Source organism: Hemitrygon akajei, chromosome 11 (genome assembly GCF_048418815.1).
Source record: "Hemitrygon akajei chromosome 11, sHemAka1.3, whole genome shotgun sequence".
In the NCBI taxonomy this organism is placed as follows: domain Eukaryota; kingdom Metazoa; phylum Chordata; class Chondrichthyes; order Myliobatiformes; family Dasyatidae; genus Hemitrygon; species Hemitrygon akajei.
This window is the reverse complement of record NC_133134.1, coordinates 147,707,930-147,733,766: the sequence shown is the minus strand read 5'-3', so window position 1 is coordinate 147,733,766 and position 25,837 is coordinate 147,707,930. Positions and strand designations below refer to the sequence as shown.

The window sequence follows — 25,837 nt, the reverse complement described above, 5'->3', positions numbered from 1 at the left end:
ATACTAATACCTACATCAGGCTGCTATCTATAGATTACAGCTCAGCATTCAGCCCAATCATACCTTCATTTCTAATCAATGAACTCCAAAACCTGGACTCTGTATCTCCCTCTGCAGCTGGATCCTTGATTTCACAAAGGGACTGTGCAGATTGCAGCTAACATCTGCTCATTGACAACCAACACTGGCACGCTTCAAAAGTGCATGCTTAGCCCACTGCCGTACTCTTTATACATCCATGATTGTGTGGCTAGGCACAGCTTAAATACCATCTGTAAATTTCTGATGATACAACTGTTGTCGGAATTTCAGATGGTGTCGAGGAGGCATATTGGAGTGGCATAGATCTCTGGTTGAGCAGTGTTGTTGCAACAACCTTGAACTCAACATCAGTAAGACTGAGAAATTGATTGTGACCTACAAGAAAGCAAAATTGAGGGAACACACACCAGTCCTCATCGAGGGATCTAAAGAGGAAAAAGCGAACAGTTTCAAGCTTGTGCATGTCAACATCTCTGAGGAACTGTCCTGGGCCCAACGTATTGATGCAATACCAAAAAGGCATGACAGCAAATGTATTTCGTTAGGAGCTTGAGGAGAATTTGTAATTCACCAAAGACACTCGCAGATTTCTACTTATGTACCATGGAGAGTATTCTGACTGGTTGCCTCACTGTCTGGAATGTAGGGACCACTGCACAGGATTGGAAAAAGCTTTAGAAAGATGTAAACTCATCTGGATCCATCTTGGGCACTGGCCTCCCCAGCATCTAGGACACTTTCAAAAGTTGCCTCAAAGTGGTGGCATCCATCATTAAGGATCCCCATCACCCAGGACATGTCTTCTTCAAGGAGGAGATACAAGAGCCTGAAGACACACATTCAGAAACAGCTTCTTTCCCTCCACCATCAAATTTCTGAATGGGCAAAGAACCCAAGGACACCACCTCAGTATTTTTCCTCTCAGTATGCATTATTTACTTAATTTTATTATTTAATTATATATATATATATTTCTTATTGTAATTTATTTTTATTATTATATATTGCAATGTTGCTCCAAAACAACAAAATTCACCGTGTGCCAGTGAAGTTAAATCTGATTCTGATTTCTCTATGTTATTGGAATTTCCCACATATTGTACTCCAGAAGGAAGATTTTGGCAGCCAACTGAAATTACACAAATTTAGATAGGAAGTGAAATTCGTTAGGACTGATATTCCATGAATGTTACTTCTTCCAAAGCTAGATATTATGCCTTGAAGAAGTATTCAACTCCCAACCCCTTTGTTCACATAAAAGAGTATTATAATCAGGGATTTTGATCAATTTAACTGAGAATTTTTATTTGTGAATCATGTGATCCTTTTTTCACAGCAGAGCCCATAAAAACAGGGAAAAATGTTATGCATAAAAACTAAAAATACAAAAACCGAAATGTCAGCAGTTCAAAACTATTCACCCCACTTTGCTCAGTATTTAGTTTAACCACCTCTCGCAGCTATTACAGCCAGTAGTCTCTATTAGCTTTGCACAATGTTAGGGAACTGGAGATGGAGCTCGATGACCTTCGTCTGGTCAAGGAGAGTGAGGAGGTGATAGAGAGAAGTTACAGGCAGGTGGTCACACTGGGACAATGGAGACAGACAAGTGGCTTACAGTCAGGAGGGGGAAGGGGAGGAGTCAGGTACTAGAGAGTACCCTTGTGGCTCTACTCCTTGACAATAAGTACTCTTGTTTGAGTATTGAGTATTGTAAAGGGAGGGGGGAACATCCTACCCGGGGGAGCAACAGTGGCCGTGCGTCTGGCACAGAGTCCGGCCCTATGGCTCAGAAGGGTAGGGAAAGGAAGAGGAAGGCAGTAGTGATAGGGGACTCTATAGTTGTGGGGTCAGACAGGCGATTTTGTGGACTCAGGAAAGAAACAGATGGTAGTTTGCCTCCCAAGTCCCAGGGTCCGGGATATTTCAGATCGCATCAAAGATATCCTGCAGTGGGAGGGAGAACAGCCAGAGGTTGTGATACATATTGGTATCAATGACAGAGGTAGGAAAAGAGAAGAGGTCTTGAAAAAAGACTACCGAGAGTTAGGAAGGAAGTTGAGAAGCAGGACTGCAAAGATAGTAATCTCAGGATTACTGCCTGTGCCACGCAACAGTGAGAATAGTAATAGAATGAGGTGGAAGATAAATGCATGGCTGAGGGATTGGAGCAGGGAGCAGGGATTCAGATTTCTGGATCATTGGGACCTCTTTTGGGGCAGGTGTGACCTGTACAAAAAGGACGGGTTGCACTTGAATCCCAGGGGACCAATATCCTGGCGGCGAGGTTTGCTAAGGCTACAGGTGAGTGTTTAAACTAGAATTGTTGGGGGGTGAGAACCGAACTGAAGAGACTGGGGAACATGAGGTTGACTCACAAATAGAGAAAGCTTGTAGACACTGTGAGAGGGAGGATAGGCAGGTGATAGAGAAGAGACGTGCTCAGACCGCAGGTTTGAGATGAGTCTATTTTAACACAAGGAGTGTTGTGAACAAAGCGGATGAAATTAGAGCGTGGATCAGTACTTGGAGCTATGATGTGGTGGCCATTACAGAGACTTGGATGGCTCAGGGACAGGAATGGTTACTTCAAGTGCTGGGTTTTAGATGTTTCAGAAAGGACAGGGAGGGAGGCAAAAGAGGTGGGGGCGTGGCACTGTTGATCAGAGATAGTGTCACGGCTGTAGAAAAGGTGGGCGCCATGGAGGGATTGTCTACAGAGTCTCTGTGGGTGGAGGTTAGAAACAGGAAGGTGTCAATAACTTTACTGTGTGTTTTTTATTGGCTGCCTAATAGTAACAGGGATATCAAGAAGCAGACACGGAAACAGATCCTGGAAAGGTGTAATAATAACAGAGTTGGCATGATGGGAGATTTTAATTTCCCAAATATCAATTGCAATCTCCCTAGAGCAAGGGGTTTAGATGGGATGGAGTTTGTTAGGTGTGTGCAGGAAGGTTTCTTGGCACAATATGTTGATAAGCCTACCAGAGGAGAGGCTGTACTTGATTTGGTATTGGGAAATGAAGCTGGTCAGGTGTCAGATCTCTCAGTGGGAGAGCATTTTGGAGATAATGATCATGATTCTATCTCCTTTACAATAGCATTGGAGAGAGATATGAAAGAGACAAGTTAGAAAAGCATTTAATTGGAGTAAGGGGAATTAGGGAAAAGTACGGAAGAAATGTGGCACATGTTCAGAGGACATTTGTGTGGAGTTCTGCATAGGTATGTTCCAATGAGACAGGGAAGTTATGGTAGGGTACAGGAACCGTGGTGTACAAAGGCTGTAATAAATCTAGTCAAGAAGAAAAGAAAAGGTTCAGAGAGCTAGGTTATTTTAGGGATCTAGAAAATTATAAGGCTAATAGGAAGGAGCTTAAGAAGGAAATTAGGAGAGCCAGAAGGGGCCATGAGAAGGCCTTGGTGGGCAGGATTAAGGAAAACCCCAAGGCATTCTACAAGTGTGTGAAGAGCAAGAGGATAAGATGTGAAAGAATAGGACCTATCAAGTGTGACAGTGGGAAAGTGTGTTTGGAACCGGAGGAAATAGCAGAGGTACTTATGAATACTTCACTTCGGTATTCACTATGGAAAAGGATCTTGGTGATTGTAGTGATGACTTGCAGCAGACTGAAAAGCTTGAGCATGTAGATATTATGAAAGAGGATGTGCTTGAGGTTTTGGAAAGCATCAATTTGGATGAGTCGCCGGGACCGGATGAGATGTATCCCACACTACAGTGGGAGGCAAGGGAGGAGATTGTTGAGCCTCTGGTGATGATCTTTGCATCATCAGTGGGGACGGGAGAGGTTCCAGAGGATTGGAGGGTTGCGGATGTTGTTCCTTTATTCAAGAAAGGGAGTAGAGATAGCCCAGGAAATTATATGCCAGTGAGTTGGTCAGTTGATGGAGAAGATCCTGAGAGGCAAGAATTATGAACATTTGGAGAGGTATAATATGATTAGGAGTAGTCAGCATGGCTTTGTCAAGGGCAGGTCGTTCCTTACGAGCCTGATTGAATTTTTTGAGGATGTGACTAAACACATTGATGAAGGAAGAGCAGTAGATGTAGCGTATATGGATTTCAGCAAGGGATTTGTTAAGGTACCCCATGCAAGGCTTATTGAGAAAGTAAGGAGGCATGGGATCCAAGGGGACATTGCTTTGTGGATCCAGAACTGGCTTGCCCACACAAGGCAAAGAGTGATTATAGATGGGTCATATTCTACATGGAGATCGGTCACCAATTCAGTGCCCCAGGGATCTGTTCTGTGACCCTTACACCATGATTTTTAGAAATGACCTGGATGAGGAAGTGGAGGGATAGGTTAGTAAGTTTGCTGATGACACAAAGGTTGGAGGTGTTGTGGATAGTGTGGAGTGCTGTCAGAGGTTACAGTAGGACATTAATAGGATGCAAAACTGGGCTGAGAAGTGGCAGATGGAGTTGAACCCAGATAAGTGTGAAGTGGTTCATTTTGGTAGGTCAAATATAATGGCAGAATGTAGTATTAATGGTAAGACTCTTGGCAGTGTGGAGGATCAGAGGGATCTTGGGGTCCGAGTCCATAGGATGCTCAAAGCAGCTGCACAGGTTGACTTTGTGGTTAAGAAAGCATATGGTGAATTGGCCTTCATCAATTGTGGAATTGAATTTAGGAGCCGAGAGGTAATGTTGCAGCTATATAGGACCTTGGTCAGACCCCACTTGGAGTACTGTGCTCAGTTCTGGTCGCCTCACTACAGGAAGGATGTGGAAGCCATAGAAAGGGTGCAGAGGAGACTTACAAAGATGTTGCCTGGATTGGGGAGAATGCCTTATGAGAGTAGGTTGAGTGAACTCGGCCTGTTCTCCTTGGAGCGACGGAGGATGAGAGGTGACCTGATAGAGGCGTATAAGATGATGAGAGGCATTGATCTTGTGGATCGTCAGAGGCTTTTCCCCAGGGCTGAAATGGTTGTCACAAGAGGACACAGGTTTAAGGTGCTGGGGAGTAGGTACAGAGGAGATGTCTGGGATAAGTTTTTTACTCAGAGAGTGGTGAGTGCGTGGAATGGGCTGCTGGCAACGGTGACGGAAGCGGATACGATAGGGTCTTTTAAGAGACTTTTGGATAAGTACATAGAGCTTAGAAAAATAGAGGGCTTTAGGTAAGCCTAGTAATTTCTAGGGTAGGGTCGTGTTGGGCACAACCTTGTGGGCCAAAGGGGCTGTATTGTGCCATAGGTTTTCTATGTTTCTAATGTGATAGAGCAAGATTTGCTTATTCTTCCTTGCAAAATTGCTCAAGCTGTGCCAGGTCAGTTGGGGAGCAGTGGTGGACAGCAATCTTGAGGTCTTGCCAGAGATGTTCGATTGGGATTCTGACTGGGCCACTCAAGGACAACAATTGTCTTCATTTGAAGCCACTCCGTGGTTGTTCTTGGAGGTATGTTCCAATGCCTTTGAGATCGTCTTGTATCCCTCCCCAGGTTTGTGCTTCTCTATGATCATTTCCTGGACTTGTCTTGAATGTTCTTTTGTCTTCATTTTGGTTTGGTCTGTTGAAAATCTACCTTACAGAGAGAGAGGGATTTACAGTATTCTTTGCAATTAATTGAGAACAGGTGATCCTCCAATTCTGTACTTAAACAAATTGGGTGATTTGGTGAGGTAATATATTTTACTTGAGGAAAGTTAGTTTAGTAACTACAAAGGGGATGAATACTTATTCAGCCTCACCCTTCTGGTTTTTAATTTTTAGTAAATTGTTGACAGGTGCGGGAATTTTTCTTTTAACATGCTGCACAATGTTTTGCAGATTAGCTCAAGAATTCTACTTCAATGCATATTAAGTTTAGAAAGCAAGACAGTGAAAAGTGAAAATAGTTGTGGGGGATGAATATATTTTTCAAGGCACTGTACATGGCAAGAGAATTTCATCTGAGTTGCAAGTGTTACATGTACTATTTGTAGCAACTTCCAGAATTCTCTTCCATCAGTGATATCAAGTGCAGCTGATTCTACATTTTAAGTTTCATGCATGTCTCTGAGGAACAGTAGTTAATATAACACTATTCACTTTAGTTCCATATGTGTATTATTGATTTCTACTATTCAAAATATAATCTAGGCTACATCCTTCCAATGAAACTTTTATGAACTGAGAATACATCAATTTAATAAAAAAATGTGAAATATTTTGCTTCATATTTAATAGCTTATAGAAGAGCCAGCTATTTTTAACATTATTAGACTTAAGACGTTAAGAATCTTGGAGCTATTAAGTAATGTGGCATTTTGAATCTGTCTGTAATTATGCCTTGGGGCCAAAGATAATTTCTTGGAAACATCACCAATGTTAAAGAAGGATATTATTGTAGGAACTTCAATACAATTTTACAGAGTCAAGTTGTTTATTACAAATCTGCCTTTGGATACACTGGTTTATGAATTAAAACTTTATCTGACACAGGTCTAGTCTCAGCAGTCTATTCATACCCCAACACTTAACATCTGTTTCCTAAATTCAATACATGGATTTGTTTGGCAACTGACAGCAGATTTCATGGATTGAGACGCACTGATGTAATTAAATAACTTCAAGATTATGTTGTTATTAAAGTAAAACAGGTTGCTGGATTTTATCACAATAAATAGGATTTTAAAAACTATCTTCAGCTAGCTATGAGCAGAGAAATATATTTTTGTAACAATGCAATTGCTTATACATGAAAATGCTCTTATAATAATCCACAATCTCAAAGAACCAGAGACAATTGATGTTATTAGGACCACAGCCTGCATTTCAAAACTAATTAGTTCAGAGTGTGCCAACAATCTTTTTTACATAAGTATTTCTGAGTTTGAACATCAGTGTGGACGGAAGAAAGGTGAAATTTAATCCTTCTGCGGGTAGTATTGTTTGAACAGTTTAGTCTAAGAAGTATATTACTGTATTTAATAACCATCTAAGACCTGTAGTGGATGTGATTTCAGTTTCTGGCATTTCTCAAAAGCAAGTAAGTATCACATGGCCAGATAAATGCAATTGATCCATTATCTTCTTAAGATATTAATTACTGGAGTATTTAATTCTGTCACCATTAAGGCATTTCTTAGACCATCAAATTAACCTTCTTGAACTTTAAAGACAATCATAAATCTGAGTTATAGCTCCATGTCCTGCAGCACTCTGCTTCATGAGGGGAATTAAGGGCAGCTCTGTGGAATGCTTAACATTCCATCAGGAAAACAGCACAAAAATTATCTTAAACATCATGATTTGAACTTGTTTCAGGTTTCTTTGTGTGTTGTTATGCTTTTGCATTTTATTTTTGTTGCTCATATACTTAACTGGCATAAATGTAATAGTCGAAAGCTTGCTCCATTTTGGAGTGGACTAGAATTATGTGGTGGGTTTTCCATTAAGTGTGCTATCTGTTATGGCATACTTAAAGAATAATTATTACTCCTGAAGAACACTAATGTGGTTAATTGGAGATAATCATGTCTGAATGATTATTACTAGCCTCAGACCTGTCTTACCAGTTGGCTGACAGAAACTCCTCCAGTCCCATTGGAAAATAATTCTGGTAAACACAGCTTTCTCTTGTAATGCAGTATCAACCTGTTTGTTTCTTGATGTTTTTTGCAGTCCCAGAAGACCAGGACATCCTCTTCCAAGGCTTTCATAACAGAAAATCCTGTCATTGACCTGACTGTGGAGCCTCTGGAAAGTAGTAAGATATCTCCAAGTCCAGCAGACGGCTTTGTTTGTGAGAGCAGTATTGTGAAGGATACAGATGGAGTCCCTCAGTACCAGGTAAAATCTGTTTAAAAGCATAGAAATACAGGTAGATTTCATATATTTATGCGGCTAATACATAGATGGACTTGCTGAGAGGATGCATCATAAACTTTAGGGTGGATAACAATGTACCACTAAGGTCTTTAATTTCTTTTTTAATGTACTAATGAGGCCTCAATTGCTGTTCCTAAATTCCATGTGTACATTTCCGCTTGTGTATTAGACTCAAATCTGACAAAACTCTCTGTCAATCATGATCTTATTGAATGAGCCTTATTGCAGGCTCAAGGACCTTAACTTTGCTCAGTACAGTTATTTTATGACACTGACATTTTCCAGTAATCTCACAACAACCTGGTCAAGATAGGACACATTACATGTTGAAACTTTGCTAATGAATATTTTGAAATTATACTACAGAAAAATCTCAAACCATTTATCACAATACGATAAAACCATTTCATTGACTTTCCTACAAAAAGTTTTAAGTTTAAACCGTTGCTTTTAAATTTCTACTTGAAATAGAGAAAAATTGATTTTAGTCCTCATGGTAAATATTTGGTAATATTTATGCATAGTAATTTCAAGAGTGTTGTTTCATGAACTTTGGCTCATGGGCTGAAAGGTAACTAGGAGAGGGCAGAGGTACATTGAACCAGCAATCAGATCAGGAGTGATGTTTATGAACGGTTTGAGGGGGTTGTGTGACTTACTCCTGTTCCTCATCCCTATCTTTGCAATGGTGCAAAAATGTTGTTCATTATTAATAAATACACTTGCTCCACACAGTTTAACAGTTTTACCAACCCCAGCTTTATATTAAGCATTAATTCTTGAAACAGAATGTTTTTTGGAAACTTTGTACTATTACAATTACTGCCAAGTGGGGAACTTTGTCGCAATGGATGGAGGAATTTAGAGCAAAGTAAAGGGCTAAAATAATTTTGTTTTCATATCAGTATAATCATTCAATCCATTTTATCACAAATATAGATTTGAACAGTCTTTCCAGAAAACTACCAACCCATGTGCATCTGTCAGAAAATGGATTATTTGGAAGTATTTCATATTTCAACAGATTTGTATTAAGAACTGGTATCAATCAAAATCAGTTGTTATAGTAGAGTACTAATTTCTCAAGACTGAATTGAATAGCATGATGGTTAGGGACCATAAAATTTTATGGTCTATAAGACCAGGGGCAAGTTGAATCCAAAATTGGCTTGATGATGGGAGTCAGACAGAGATGGTGGAAGATAAGTGATTGGATGACTGTGCCTAGTGGTATTCTACAAACAGTGGTGCAGAGACCTCTGTTGTGTATAACAAAAGTGAATGATTTTGATGTGAAGGTAGGAGACATGATCATTAAGTTTGCAGAAGATTAAAAGGGTCATGGAATTTTTGATAGTGTGGAGGCTAACACTATCACAGGCACATAGCATTTTTTAAGCAGCATTCAGAAGATAACAAATTATACATAATTTTTAGAAGAAAGAACACAAAAAACTAAGTGCATTTTAGCGTAAAGTAATCTAACTGGTCATATTATTGCTAAAGTGTATTGATTAGAGTTTTGGATCTTCTCTGACCAGGAACAAAGCTGTGTCAAAAGATACATATACTGTTGTGTTTTGGTACTTCAAAACATTAATCTAATTCAAAGAAAATACAGGAGTCTGATACATGTGCAATTAATGTAGTTTTACATATAACCCATAATTTATTACTTAAACTAAGAATAATGCTTATTCAAACAATATATATACAAGATTACTCAAATATTGAAATATCAAATACATAACATTCCTCTCTATTTAACTATAAACTCCAACTCAATTGAGGATGCATCTCAACTATATAGACCATATACTATATAATACAACTACTATATACATACATACACACATAGTAAATTTTGAAATTGTCCCATTCAGGCCTATAGATTTAATTGTTAAGAAGGAATTCTTACTCTTGTGCGATAACATCTTTCCTGACAAGGGGGTCACTCTTCTTGGCAGATGAGACCTGTGGCTGTGAAACAATCTCGGGTTCTGGGACTTTCTCTGTGGTGGTTGTAGGAATTGATTCTGAGACTGCAGGAAGTGGTTCTGACAGCTCTGGACACCTTTCTTCTCCTTTTCTTTTTCTTCTAGTTTGTGCATCTTGATCTTGGGAAGGTCCATTTAGTTTACTGGAGTATTCTCTTATTAATACTTCTATTGCTCCATTTACAATCTGATCTCTCCTCTTCGTTTCTGCATCCACAAAAACATCTGATGAATCCTCTGTTTTCGTATCTCCATTGACTCCTTTCTGTTTGGCCTTCCATTCATCCAGCTGGGCTTTGGTCTTTGCATCTACTTTTTCAAGCAGCTTTTTGTCTCCCTCTTGAAGTTCATGCAACAGCCTTAATGCAGACAGAGTAGATTCTGGTTCTTTATATTCATAAAAGCAGAATGCTTACAACTTTCCTGAAGCTTGTTGAACTCTCTCCAAGATAAAGCCAAGCCATATTTTGCAAGTAACTACCTGATTACATATCAAAAACTTTCTCCGATACTTTGCCTATGAAAACTGTTGTAGTCAGACCGCTGCTTTCATCACTTTCATGCTTCCACTGAGCAGCACAGCCCTTCCTTGGTCCAATATGCTTTCCAACCAGAGGCACAGAGGTCAGCACTAACATCTGTGTCCTCTGTTGTGCAACAGTTCATGATGTTCAGCATGGAGACAGTTGTTGCATCATCCAGTACCTTTCTCAATTCACTTTCAGTTGACTTCATTACAGGGGATGTGGCATGCAAATGGTGGTTGGATCTCCACTCAAGTTGTAGTTGTCTCAGCCAAGTATGTCCCCACAATGTTGATCCTTCTGTTTTTACCCCATACAAGCTCATCGTGGCTCGTTGGTTGTTGTATTTCACTGTTACAGATGTCATTCCCACAGGAGTTATCTTTTCTCCAGTATAAGTTCTGAGCTGGATATCTGCAGGCTTCAGTTTGGTATCTTTGATATGCCGTTCAACCTCATTTTTCAGAATGACTGAAACAGCTGAACCAGTGTCTAATTCCATTTTATTACATTGCTAAATCTCAAGGCTACACAATCCTGTGTCACTCTCATCATTATCAGGTTTTCTATCAACAACATGCAGATTAGTGCTCTTTTTGAAACTACAACTTGACTTTTTAGTGATTCCTCTTCTGTGTGCAGTCCATTTATTTTTGTCTGCTCGACATGCTCTTTGTGTGTGACCTACTTGATTGCATTATTTGCAAGTTTCACCTTTAAGTCTCCTTTTATTTGGCATATGTGACCCCTCCCCTGTGCCACACCAGTAATGACATTTGTTTGGCTAATCCAGTTTCTGTTTGGATGATGCAATTTTGTTCATGCTCACTTTCTTACCTGACTGCAACTCAATTATGTCTCTGTCTGTGGTTTCCATTGAAAAAACTATTTCCACTGCTTGTTTGAATGTAAGCTATGCTTCAGTTAGGAGCTGTTTTTGAAAGCTTTCTTTTGACATTTCACAAACTAAGTGATCTCTTAATGTATCTTCAAGCCCATTACCAAACTGACAATGCTCAGACAATCTCTTCAATTCAGCCATGTACACTGAATTCAGCTCTTCTTTTTGACTTTGCTTATGAAACCTAAAGTGTTTTTCAATTAATATTGGGTTTGGTTCTAAGTATTCCCGTGTTACTTTTACAATAGCAGCAAAGCAAATTTCTGATGGTTTGTTTGGAGAAAGTCAAACTTTGAAGCAAACTATATGCGTTAAACCCAATGCGCTTAGCAAAATTGCTATTTGTTTCTCGTTTGCTATTTATTTGCTTCAAAATACTGTTCTAATCATTCAGTATACATGAGCCAAGTACCCACCATGTAATCAAACTCGTCAATCTTTCTGATGTAGCCAGCCACTTCTGATTTTTTTTAAATGATTATTATCACCCGGAACATATGAATCTGTGAATTCCTTCATTTCTCTTTCTGAACCCATACTCTAGCTTTCTGACTTTAAAAAAAAACTCGATCATGTCTTCCTTTCCAAAGACTGCCTCTCCACGTGCTGGGCTGCGCAAAGCTGTTCTTTTTTTTAACTTCAAATGTCTCGCTGCACATGAACTGATCGATAGTCTTGTCGGGTTCATTTTGGAAATACCTCATCGTCAATGTTATGTTTTGTAACTTCAAAACGTTAAGCTAATTTAAAGAAAACATGTGAGTCCAGGAATGCAGGTCTGGCTTCGAGTTTATTTTAAGAGAAGTGTGCATGTATCATATGATAGTGTGATGATGTATGCAATTAATGTATTCTTACATGTAACCTGTAATTAATCATTCAAATAAACGAGAATGGTTAATCAAACAATATATATCAAAGTTCATTTTATTATCAGAGTGCATACACGTCACCACATACAACACTGAGATTCTTTTTCTGTGGACATACTTAGCAAATCTATAGAACAGTAACTGTAAACAGGATCTACAAACTGTGCATATGCAAATATAAATAGATAGCAATAAATAACAAACATGAAATAACAAGTAAACAGTCCTTAAAGTGAGACCATCAGTTGTGGGAACACCAGAAGTAGGATGAGTGTAGTTATCCCCTTTTGTTCAAGAGCCTGATGGTTGAGGAGTACTAACTGTTCTTAAACCTGGTGGTGCGAATCCTGAAGCACTTGTACCTGATGTACAAAATTACTTAGATATTATTGAAATATTAAATACACAACACTCCTTCCTGATTAGCTATAAACTCCCAACTTAATAAAGAATACATCTCAACTATATACACACAATACTATGTAATCCATCTACTATATATGGACATACACAGCATAGTAAATTTTAAATTGTCACATTTAGGCTTAACTGTGGTGTTGTAGGGGTTGACTCTGAGATTGTAGGAAGAGGTTCTGACAGCTCTAGACACCTTCCTTCTTTTTTCTCTCTCTACTCATCCCTTTCTTTTTTGACTTTCCTCCTCTCTTTAACACCATTCTGTTTCTTGTTCACATTCTTTCTCTCCATCTCTTACTTCCTTTTTCTTCTAGTTTGTGTATCTTGGCCTTGGGAAGGTCCACTTAGTTCACTGGAATAGTCTTTCATTAATCTTTCTATTGCCCTCTTTATGATCTGATCACTCCTCTTGATTTCCTCATCCACAACATCCTCTGATATTTCCATTCAGTCCTTTCTTTTTTGTCTTCTATTTATCTGACTGGGCCTTGGTCTTTGCATCTACTCTTACAAGCAGCTTTTTTGTGTCCTGCTCGAAGTTCATTTAATAACTTTAATGCACACAGTTTTATAGTTATCTGAATGTTTGTATGAATGACAGTAGAGTAGCCTAAACTTGGATTTCCTAGAGAGTTAGAACTTGGAAAGCTCAGTAAAACTTAACAATACTTTATGCAAATCTTTTTAAACCTTTTTATGTTTGTCTTCTGCTGCTAATGATGGAAAGCAAGAAGAATTTTATGTCTGAGTGAAGTGCACCATGGCAATTAATTTCTTATTGCAAGTTAGTGGAAATAATGAAAATATTAGCTGCATTGAATAATCCTTTAATTGCCATTTTGGTATATGTGTGGCTAATGATGCAGCTAGTACTGCATAAGATCCTTTCACTGTGTAAAATGGAGACAGAGTTGATTCCTGCCTCCACCAGTACTACTCTATGGTAAAGATATTTGCGGATGATCTTCCGGTAGTCCCCATCATCCTATCCTCCCGGTGTCATTGTGGGGATAGGATTCCCCTTGACCTTACCTACCACCCTATCAGCTTCTGTATCTAGCACATCTTTCCCTGTAACTTACGCCATCTACAATGGGATCCTACCACTAAGCACATCTTACCCTCTCCCCATTTCTCCACTTTCCGCAGGAATCGCTCTCTATATGACTCCTTTGTCCACATGTCCCTACACACTGATCTCCCTCCTGGCACTTATCCCTGCAAGTGGGACAAGTGCTATCCTGTTCCCTATACCTCCATAATTCCTTCCTCACACCCATTCAGGTATTCAGTAAGTCCTTCCAAGTAAGATGATACTTCACCTGTGAGTTTGTTGGGGTCATCTTTTGTATCCAGTGCTTCTGATGCAGCTTCCTCTATATCAGTGAGATCCAACGTAGATCGGGGGACTGCCTTATCGAACACTCCATCTGCCACAATAGGTGGGAATTCCCTGTGGTCAACCCTTTCAAGTCAACTTCCCTGTCCCATTGCAACATACCGATCCATGGCCTCATCTACAACTACGAGGGGGCCAAAATCGGGTTGAAGGAGCAATACCTCATAATTTTTGTGGGTAGCCTCCAACCTGATGTCCTGAACACCAAATTCTGATAATTTCCCACTCCTACTCCCTTCTCTCTTTTGATTCCCCATTCTGATCCTCCTCCTACCCTTTCTCCTCACCTGCTCATCACCTCCCTTTGGTGCCCCTGTCCTCTCCTATCAGATTGATCTTTCTTTAGCCCTTCACCTTCTCCTCCTGTCACCTCCCAGCTTCTTACATCATACTCCTCCTCCCCTGCTCATCCACCTTCTCCTTCACCTGTTTTCACCCATCTCCTGTCAGTTTTACTCCTTACCCAACCCCACAACTTATTCTGGTTTCTTCTCCCTTTGTTCCAATCCTGATGAAGGGTCTCAGCCCAAAATATTGACTGTTTCTTCCTCCCCATAGATGCTGCGGGACTTGTTGAGTTCGTCCAGCACTTTGTGTGTTGCTCAAGATTTCTAGCATCTGTGGAATTTCTTGTGTTTATGATTTCCGGTGGTCAACTACTGGTGGCAGTTCTCTGTTATTTTCACTTACAGATCCTGGGGTTTATTGATGTAATTGATTATGTTGAACCCCTCTGGCCTCTTGGCCTGCTTTCCTTTATACTTGATGGGTTTGAATGAGAGGCCGTTATTAGAACTAATGAATAAATAAATAAATAGATTTGTTAATTCAGCAGATTGATTTCAGCCTTAATTATTGGAAATCAAGGGATGCATTTTAGTTTGCTCATTTGCAAATATATAGTCTTCATGCATGAAATATGGGTAATGCAAATGGAATTCATTGTGTCAATTCTGTATCGTAAATAAGGAGACCTTGGTTTTTCTATTTCTGAGCATCTATACCTTCCTGCTCAATTTAACATAGGTGGAATATAGGCTCCTATATAAAACAAATATGAAGTCAGTGAAAAGTAGCTCGGGCAGCATTGTTAATTTGGCATCGTAAAATATTTCAAATTGACATATTATTTTAAATGATTCCTTACAGTTGATTAACTTGGAAAAAATTTGGGATTCTGATTAGTCTAATTTTTTTCATCTTCAGGATGGCAAAGGTTATGGTATTGGGGAATTGGTTTGGGGAAAAATAAAGGGCTTCTCGTGGTGGCCGGCAATTGTGGTTTCCTGGCGCACACCTGGAAGAAGGCAAGCTGCATCAGGAATGAGATGGCTTCAGTGGTTTGGAGATGGCAAGTTCTCAGAGGTCAGTACAAAACAGGAGACGATAATGTGAAAAGTTTCAGAATAGTTCGATGACTTTTTTCTTTAAAGATTAAAAGGTAAAATTTTAGGTTTGGTGAAGTTTAAATGCCTAATTCTGCTCCCATGTGTGCTAAAATGTTAAGCATAAATAGGTACGGCACTGTGCAAAAACTTAGGCACATATATATATAGCTAGGATGCCTAAGCCTTTAGTACAGTACTGTATTTGTCAGCATGGGGTGGAGAGCGAGTTTGTAAATCTGGCGGGAGCAAAGGATGTTGGGAATGGTGAGGGTGGAGCGCTGCATGGGAGGTGTGGGACTGGTGGCAGAGAAGGTGTGCCAGGGCAGGTGGGTGGTGTGGGTGCAGACATACCCGGCCTTGAGACACTAGTGAAGGTAATTTGATTCCAAACAAATGGTTATTGATCATTGCAGAATGTCACTCTGGTGCTTCCTGCTCCCTCCCTTCTCCCTGCCCTCTTCCCACTCTCAGTTCACAATAGAGTCCCATATCAGAATCAGGTTTAGCTTCACTCACATTTCATGAAATTAGTTTTTTTTGTGGCAGCAGCACAGTGCAAACATAAAATTACCAAAGTACTGTGCAAAGGATTTAGGCACCTTAGCTATACATATATATGCCTAAGACTTTTGCACAGTACTGTAAATTCCTGCATGAGGCTGTAAACATGTGAATATAATAGGCTGGAAATTCTTTTATATAATAATGTTTTGTATGCCTCATGCTATGATTTAGCCTTGCTCTACATTGTGATGTGCATTCAACTGTGCACATGATAGTGCTTTGAAAATTTGTGCCTGGTTCTCCATGTATATGATGTACAGACATGCGATGATCCCAATTACATGCAGTGATGCCAAAGGGAATGGGTGCCACAGTAACACAGTGGTTAGCACAACACTGTTACTGCTCATGGTGTTTCTGAGTTCAATTCTGGCACCATCTGAAAGGATTTTGTATGTCCTCCCTGTGGAAATCATGGGTTTTCCCTGGATGCTCTGGTTTCCTCCCACAGTCCGTAGATGCACCCGGTAGGTTAATTGGTCATTGTAAATTGTCCTGTTCTTCGGGTTCATCAGGGGTTTCTGGGGTGGCTTGGCTTGTTGCTAAATAAAATAAAAAGTAACAAGTAAAATTCATTTGTACACTCAAAGCCATCAAATGTTAATCAGAAGGAAGCGGGCTGTAGTCAGTTAAAAAGGACCAACCATAACTAAGCAACCTGTAGGGAGCCAGAGAATTCCTGTTTCTTTTTCAGTACTCGTTTGGAATTCTTCCTCCCTCCTTTCAGATGTCATTCAGGGCCCCCATTACAAACTCCCCTGGGCCTCATATCCAATCCTCTACTACTGCACAGCACCTCTCAAAGGACATAGGTAAACCCTCTGCAGTTCTATTTAAATGTAGCTCTTCAAGCACTGCAGAATTTCCAGGCCAATAGTTTAGAAACAGGTTTAATATCATGGGCATATGTCATTGTCTTTGCAGCAGCAATACAATATGTAATAGTAGAAAAACTGTAAATTACAATAAAAATGTATATATTCAAATATATAGTGCGAAAATAGGGAAAGAAAACAGTGAAGCAGTGATCATGTTAGAGGGGAAGAAGCTGTTCCTGAATCACTGAGTGTGTGCCTTCAAGCTCCTGTACCTCCTTCCTAATGGTAGCAATGAGAACAGGGCATGTCTTGAGTGATGGGGGTTCTCAATGATGGATGCATCAAGAGAATGCCCTGAAGATATCCCAGATACGACGGAGGCTAGTGCCCATGATGGAGCTGACTACGTTTGCAACTCTCTGCAGCTTATTTCAATCCTGTGTAGTAGCTCTCCCCTCCCCCACCCCCACCATACCAGATGGTGATGCCGTCAGTTAGAATGCTCTCCACAGTAAATCTGTAGAGATTTGCGAGTGTTTTTGGTGGCATACTAAATCTCCTCAAACACCTAGTGAAACATAGCCGCTGTTGTATTTGAATTTCACTACAGAAGATTATTTTATTAAGAGTAATGTGGAGACTGAAAGTTACTTGTTGTCAATGCATTATTGGTCATTTGTTAAAGAAGTCCCCTCACCTGATACATGAGTACACCCAAGTATAAACTAGACCAAAGAGGAGTAAATCTTTTAAATGATTAGGATTATGTTGGTAGATTTCAGATTGTAAGGAGGTTTAAGTATTGTCACATATTTCCTTGCCATACATTGCACTACAGTGTTTTCAAAATATATTCATCATAGATTGGAGAATTTCTCTTCTTTTGTTTTATTCCCCTGATCTTGGGGATTGTCCTATTTCCCTCTGACTGATCTTCAGATATCTGTAGTCTGTGGTTGAGTGTGAGCAATGCTTGTCTGTTACAGAGTTATACAGCACAGAAAGGTTAGCTAGACTCACCACATTCAATTTAACCTTTTTACCCATCTGTATTAATCCCATTTACCCTCAGAAGGACCTAAACATGCAAATAAATAGCTCTCTGAAAGTGGTGAAGGTGCTATCAGCTTGCCTTCATTGGATGGAACTTTGAGTACAAGAGTTGAGACAGCATCTTTTAGCTAGACAGGATGTTGGTGTGACCAACCCTGGAATATTGTGTGCAGGTCTGTTTTCCATACTTTGGGAAGGATGTGATTAAACTATAGAGACTATAGAAAAGATTCACAGGGATCTTGCTGGAACTGGAGGCCATGAGTTATGTGAAGAGACTGAATAGGCTTGGACTGTTTTATCTGGAATGAAAAAGGCTGGTGGATAGCCTTATAGATACTTATAAAATCACAAGGAGCATAAATAAGGTAGATGATCATCATGTCTTTCCCAGGGAAGGGAATTGAAGATTAGTGGGTATAGATTTAAGCAATACATAAAATGCTGAAGGAATTCAGCAGGTCAGGCAGCATTAATGGAATCCATTTCCTATCCATAGAAGCTGTCTGGCCTGCAGAGTTCCTCCAGCATGTTGTGTGTGTTGCTCAAGATTTACAGCGTCTGCAACATCTCTTGTGTCTGCATTCTCTAGGCATAGATTTGAAGTGAGAGGGAAGTGATGTAAAGGGACTTGAGGGACAAGTGTTTCATACAAGTTTATGAGATGAACTGCTACAGGAGCTGGTAGAGGGAGGTACAATTACAGAATTTTAATGACGTGTTTAAAAGTTAAGTTTTTGAGGGATATCTCAAATGCAGACAAATGGGACCACTCAGGAGAACAATTTGGTCAGTATGAGTTGGGCCAAAGGGCCTGTTTTCATGCTATATAATTCTATGATTCTGTTTTCCTATCACATGAAATCAGTGTTATTGATAATTTACTCCTTGAAGTGTATTTTAAATCCCATCAAATCCTCTGTTCTATGATAATAACTGTGTTGGCAGTTTGGTGCAGGTATAACTAGTGACCTTGCAGATGTGATGCACAGTTCTTCTGCTGACCTAGTCTCTGAAATTTGAGATGGACTTATCAGCTGTAATAGATCTCACTCCTTTGGTTTTCCAGGGTCAGTAGAAATGCTACTAAACAATATCTAGTGTTTTTTTATTGTTAAATATAAGGTTGGTTCAGGACATCCCTGTGCAGTGATGATGCAATAACTTGCAGTTTGGAATAAGAGTCGAAGAATGCATATCTGTTCTTAAAAATATGCAGTTTTCAGAATGCTTTGGATGATTAACATTTTTGTACCTTCTTGTTTTCAAGGTTTCTGCTGACAAACTTATGCCTTTAACTGCTATTAGCCAGTATTTTCACACATCTGCATTTAACAAGCTGGTTTCTTACAAAAGAGCTGTGTTCCAGGCTTTGGAGGTAATACATTTTAAAACTAGGAATGCATTTGTCGTATTGAAGTCTTTTGGACTAATTATGAATGCTTTTCTTTCTTCAGAAGTTAGATAGTTTTGTTGACTTAGTTTGAAGGTCAGCTTTTCAATCAACCCTGGTGGGGAATCATAGATTCCCAGCTCTTGATCTTGAATAAAAATTCAAATGCTGTAGGTCTAGTTTACTTTTAATGTTTAAGTGGTAATGAAAACAGAAAATAAAGGAAATACTCAGCAGGTTAAGTCGCACCTTTGGGAAGAGAAATAAAGTTAATATTTCAGATCAAAGATCCTTCATCAAAGTAGGAATTGAACTCTGGATTGATGGTTCATTCAGATGCTCTGTGCCCTAATAGTTTTCCTTATGTCCAAAGTAGTCATAATAAAATTGTCTTCTGAATTCTCATTTTTTTTAAAAAGAACTTTCACTCCCTAAAATATGGAAATTTATAATATAAATATTTACAATTGCATGACCCAACATGGGAATCTGTTTACTAAATTAGTTGGAATCGTATAGCTACTGCTTGGTGTTAAACTTAATTCAATAATATGAAAAGGCCAAATTTGAATGTGATGGTGTGCCATTTCCTAGGGGTCCTCTTTTGTTTCCTGCAAGGCAGAAATTTGACAGATCTGAATACTTCGTGGCCTTCAACACCTTTCAAATTAAGAATATGTTGTGTTCTTTACCAACAATTTCACAATATAGCTGTTGTCCCACTTTGTGCTCAGCAGGACCTCACTGGTAGGAATAAGATTATCTTGCAATAACCAATTCTAGCCAAAAGACAAATGTTGGCTGGTAACCTGAAGAATTATGCATTTTTCTTTGAGTAATGCTTTACAATCTAATTCAGAGGACAATGAGCAATGGGTTTATAACATTGGACAACAAATTTTTTTGAAAGTGTTGCTTCCTCAAATTTTCTTTAGCTATGATAGACCACTTGAAGCTGAACACGACCATAATTTCAGACTACTTGTATCACATAGGAATTTGGAAAAACAAGAAATTAACTTTTATTGAATATAAAGCATTTAATTGAATAATGGTGCTAACACTTTGCAATAGTTCAACTAAACTAAAAATGTTTTATTGATGGGTTTTAGTTGTATTCAGTGTCTGAGGCTTCTTGCTTAAGTGTTCAACAATAATCAGTCAGTACTGATGGATTCCAGTTGCCCTGATACCGATTCTCCATGACCACAATGTCCCTGCAAAACCTTTCAACATGTTCGTCACGGACAGCGCCAAGATTTGCAGGGGAGAAGTCTACCTGGGAATGCAACAAATATGAGGAGTCCAGGCTTTGTGTTGGTTGCCAATTTTACCACTGAAGTAGAAATCATAGGCTTTCTTAATAAGAGAAGTCATGCTCCGTCTTTGAGATTTAAGCGTATACTTGCCAGAGATGTAACAGAAAGTACCACGGCTGTTACAACAATGGCAAGACATCTTGCTATCACAAATGCTCCTAAAAATAAAATTACTTCATTATAATGAGTAAACAGAATATGCTATGTGCGTAGAGCGTGCGCTTCAACGTGATCGCAAACTGATTATACATGTAAATGAAATGCTTAGAGCGATGTGTGCGTGATGCTTTTATAACCTTTTTAAAACTTGTCCTGCCATGCAGCAGCCCTGCCTAAGCATGCCTGGACAAGATAGAAAACTTTTCAGCTTACAGTGTGGGCAACATTTTAATTGACTTGAATTATGAATTGAAAGGCAATTACAAAATAAAGTGCGTGATAGGGAAATTTCACGGCGATTTTCATGACCAGCAGCCCAAAATCCATAAGGTACACCCAAAAGTATACAGGAAGCTAAATTTTTGTTCTCCCATGTAATCAAGTCCAAATAATTGAACCTTCAATGCAGCACTTACGGTGTAATAAAAACATTCAAAAATTTACTACACAGAAGGAGGCCATTATGTCTCTGCCAGGTTTAAAAGAGCACTGCAGACTAATCGTACCTTGTAGCTGTAAATCTGTGCCCCTGAGTTCAACTACAACACAGAGTCTTGCCATCTTCAGAAGTTTTCTGATGACTCTGCCATAGTTGGATGCATCAGCAAGGGACATGAGGCGGAGTACAGGGCTACGGTGGGAAACTTTGTCACATGGTGTGAGCAGAATCATCTGCAGCTTAATGTGAAAAAGACTAAGGAGCTGGTGGTAGATGTGAGGAGGGCTAAGGCACCGGTGACTCCTGTTTCCATCCAAGGGGTCAGTGTGGACATGGTGGAGAATTACAAATACCTGGGGAAACGAATTGACAATAAACTGGACTGGTGAAAGAACACTGAGGCTGTCTACAAGAAGAGTCAGAGCTGTCTCTATTTCCTGAGGAGACTGAGGTCCTTTAACATCTGCTGGACAATGCTGAGGATGTTCTATAAGTCTATGGTGGCCAGTGCTATCGTGTTTTGCTGTTGTGTGCTGGGGCAGCAGACACTAACAGAATCAACAAACTCATTCATAACGCCAGTGATGTTGTGGGGGTGGAACTGGACTCTCTGACGGTGGTGTCTGAAAAGAGGATGCTGTCCAAGTTACATGCCATCTTGGACAATGTCTCCCATCCACTCATAATGTATTGGTTAGGCACAGGAGTACATTCAGCCAGAGACTCATTCCACCGAGATGCAACACTGAGCGTCATAAGAAGTCATTCCTGCCTGTGGCCATCAAACTTTACAACTCCTCCCTTGGAGTGTCAGACACCCTGAGCCAATAGGCTGGTCCTGGACTAATTTCCACTTGGCATAATTTACTTATTATTATTTATGGTTTTTTATTGCTATATTTCTACACTATTCTTGGTTGGTGCAACTGTAACGAGACCCAATTTCCCTCGAGATCAATAAAGTATGTCTGTCTGTCTGTCTGAGTCTCATGGCTCTTCAAAAACATAATCATGCTGAAACTCTGCTTCTATCACCCTTATAGGCTGTGTCCTCCAAACCCCAGAGGAAAAATGAGGGGAAAAAATTCCTCCTCTAAGCAATCTACCACTTCCTTTAAATCTCTGTTCTCTAGTTTTTGGCCTCTGTTAGGCAAATATATCCTTCCACTATGCTCTAAGTTTCCCATAGTTTTTGTATCTCAGTTAAATCTGCACTCAGCCGCTTCAGTTCCAAAGAAAAATAACCCAGCTTATCTGATCTTTTTTCATAGCTGCAGTATTCCAGCCATTACATTTTCCTGTTCTCCTCTGCACCTTCTCCAGTGAAGCAGGTTATTTCTGGAATGTGATGATGAGAATTATGTTCAAACTGCAGCCTAAATTGTATATTGTTCAGGATTCAAGTTTATTTATCATTTATACATTGAAACATACAATGAAATGTGTTTTGTGTTAACAACTAACTTTGGAACATAGAACATAGAATAGTACAGCACAGTACAGGCCCTTCGGCCCACAATGTTGTGTTGATTCTTAAACCCTGCCTCCCATATATCCCCCCACCTTAATAGAACACAGAATAAAAAGAACACCCTTAACTCCGAGTGATAGTGGTTGTTTAGCAGGCTTTCTCTTTACGAGGCTAAATTGCTAGCTCGACACTCAATCTGTGCTCAACCCAGCACGGATGGAAAGCATGCAAGGGAGCCGGCTGGATTCAAATTCGAACTCGGGAGCTTTGCTCCAAAGTCCGGCGCTGATGCCTCTACGCCACTAGCTGGCTTGAAGAAGAATTCCCTTTACTCCTGATGGAGTCATCAGAGTGCCGTCACGACAAGCTTTTTGCACCAATCTTATTGGTGATTGCTCATCATGTGGCGTTTCTGTAGCTGGATTCGAACTCAGGACCATTTGCTCCAGAGTCCAGCTGATGCCACTATGCCACCAGCTGGCCCTCAAGTTTTTCAGTACATTCCTGTGCCAACATAGTATGCTCACCATGCTTGGCAGAGCAACACAGTCATAACAAGCAACAAAACAACAGTAGCAAAACAAGCCCCATTCCTCCCTCCAACCCACACAGTCTTTTAACCGCAGGACAGACCTCCAGTCGACTCGGACTTACAGACATTGGGCTTTTACTTCCTAAGTGGACGTCGCAGTGAGTTGTGGTCTTGGCTCTGGCCAATGAGCTTCAACTTCCATATTTCCAACCTGACCCTTGGCATCGATCCCAGGACATGCCGATCACTGAACACGAAGTCTCAAACTCCAGACTTGGCGATTTGCAAATTCACGGTGTCATTGGAGCTTGTTCCTCCTGCCTGTATGGAACTCCGATTCTGGAGCTCACTGACTTGGGAGAGGCCCGCAGCCATTTTCTGCCAATCCGACATCCAACCACGAATGTCCCATGTCCATTTCAAAGGTTTCAAAGGTACATTTAATGTCGGAGAAATGTATACAATATACATCCTGAAATGTTTTTTCTTCGCAACCATCTACGAAAACAGAGGAGTGCCCCCAAAGAATGAATGACAGTTAAATGTTAGAACCCCAAAGTCCCCCCCCAGCTCCCCTTCCTCCTGTGCATAAGTGGCAGCAAGCACAATTCCCCCTCCCCCCCCCCACCAGCAAAAGAAAAGCATCGGCACCCGCCACCGAGCACTCAAGCGTGAGCAAGGCAACAGCAAAGACACAGACTTGCAGTTACCCCAAAGACTTCACGTTTCACCCGGTATACGACATACCACAGGCTCTCTCCCTCCCTCCCTAATAAGGTAGAAAATGGTGTCTCTGTTTTCACAGCGAGAGGGGAGACATAACAAACAACTCGCTGGTTTATGATGTTAAAAGTCCATTGCGTCACTTTTTCCGAGCTCTGTGCCCAAAGATCCTGGCCTTCAAACACGGAGTGGACACTTAGACTCCAACCTGACCTCTAGTTCCCCACATACCTGTTCCTAAATTCTAATTTGACCCCAAACTCACTTCTGTCACCAAAACCATCCTTGAACTTAACTGATCAGCTTTGATTAATGAATAGCATACTGCACGCCTTTTTAACAAACTTATTACCCTTTTACCTCGAGGATCTTTGAACATACCTTCTGTTCCATTGATTCCTCCACCCATTCAATATCTTTCCATTTATTGTACATATATTTGCATGCCTTGTTACACCACCTAACTGAATGACCTCACACATAATTTCTACTTACCATCTTGCTGTCCAGTTTTCCTGCGATGTGAAGTTTTCCACTTCATTGCCAACCACTTTTGGCTGATTTTTGTATCTTCTGAGAATTCTTTATCACGTTCCCAAAATTAAATGATTAACCTCTATTACCAAAAACAAGGGACCAAGTTCTGAGCAGTGTGGAATCTCATTTGGCCTTCCAGTCATATAAATATTCATCAACCATTGCCCTTTGTTTCCTGCCACTGAACCAAATTTGATACTGTATAGAGTCCCAGAAAAGTACAGCACAGGAACAGGACCTTCAGTCCTTCCAGTCCTTGCTGACCTATTTAGATTGCCTAATCCCATTGTGCTGCACCAGGACTATAGCCCTCCACACTCCTAGCATCCATAATCAATCCAAACTTCTCTTAAATATTGAAAGCTAGTTTGCGTGCACCGCTTGAGCTGGCAGCTCATTTCACACACTGAATGAAGAAGTTTTTCCTTGTATTCCCCTTACATTTTTCACCTTTCACCCTTAATCCATGACCTCTGGTGTAGTCCCACCCAACCTCAGAGGAAAAAGCCTGCTTGCATTTACCCTATCTATACCCCTCATACTTTAGTATACCTCTATCAAATTTCCTCTCAATCTTCTGTGTTCTAAGGAATAAAATCCTAACCTATTCAATCTTTCTTTATAACTCAGTTCCTCTAGACCCGGCAGCATTCTTGCAGATTTTCTCTGCACTCTTTCAACCTTACTTGCATCTTTCCTGTAGGTAGGTGACAAAAACCGCACACAATTCTCCAAATTAAGCCTCTCTAATGTCTTATTCAACTTCAACATAACATCCTATCTCCTGTATCTAATACTTTGATTTATGAAGGGCAACGTGCCAAAAGCTGGCTTTATGACCCTATCTAATTGTGATGCCACTTGCAGTGAATTATGGACCTATATTCCCAGATCCCTTTGTTTTACTGTACTCCTCAGTGCCCTACCATTCACTGTGTATTGCTTGTCTGCTTTATTCCATGTACCATTTATCAGCCCATTTTTCCAGCTGGACATCATGATAGCCTTCCTCACTGTATACTACACCCCCAACCTTGATGTCATCTGCAAATTTGCTGATCCAGTTAACTATGTTATCCAGAGAGTTGGTATCGATAATAAACAACAACAGAACTAGAACCGATCCCTGCAGTACTCCACTAGTCACAGGCCTCCAGACAGAGAAGGAACCATCTACTACCACTCTCTGGCTTCTCCCACAAAGCCAATATCTAATTCAATTCAATCTCCTCTTGAATGCCGAGTGACTGAACCTTCTTGTCCAACCTCCCATGAGGGACCTTGTCAAATGCCTTGCTAAAGTTCATGCAGACAACATCCACTGCAGGGTCTGAGGGAAAACCTTGTCAGGCCCTGGGGATTTTTTCACCTAAATTTGCCTCAGGACAGCAATCAACTCCTCTGTAATCTGTAGAGGGTCCATGAAGTTGATGCCGCTTTGC

General features: G+C 40.2%; 1 protein-coding gene across 3 annotated transcripts in view; it reads left to right on the top strand.

Annotated features, from left to right (window-relative positions):
* dnmt3bb.1 (DNA (cytosine-5-)-methyltransferase 3 beta, duplicate b.1) overlaps positions 1 to 25,837 on the top strand; it is a 237,770-nt gene that overhangs the window by 139,228 nt on the left and 72,705 nt on the right. For all 3 annotated transcript variants that reach the window (XM_073061890.1, XM_073061889.1, XM_073061891.1), the window contains exons 5-7: positions 7,683 to 7,850; positions 15,206 to 15,364; positions 19,093 to 19,200. In XM_073061890.1, the coding sequence (XP_072917991.1) occupies positions 7,683 to 7,850; positions 15,206 to 15,364; positions 19,093 to 19,200 (435 nt within the window). The remainder of the gene's footprint in view (positions 1 to 7,682; positions 7,851 to 15,205; positions 15,365 to 19,092; positions 19,201 to 25,837) is intronic.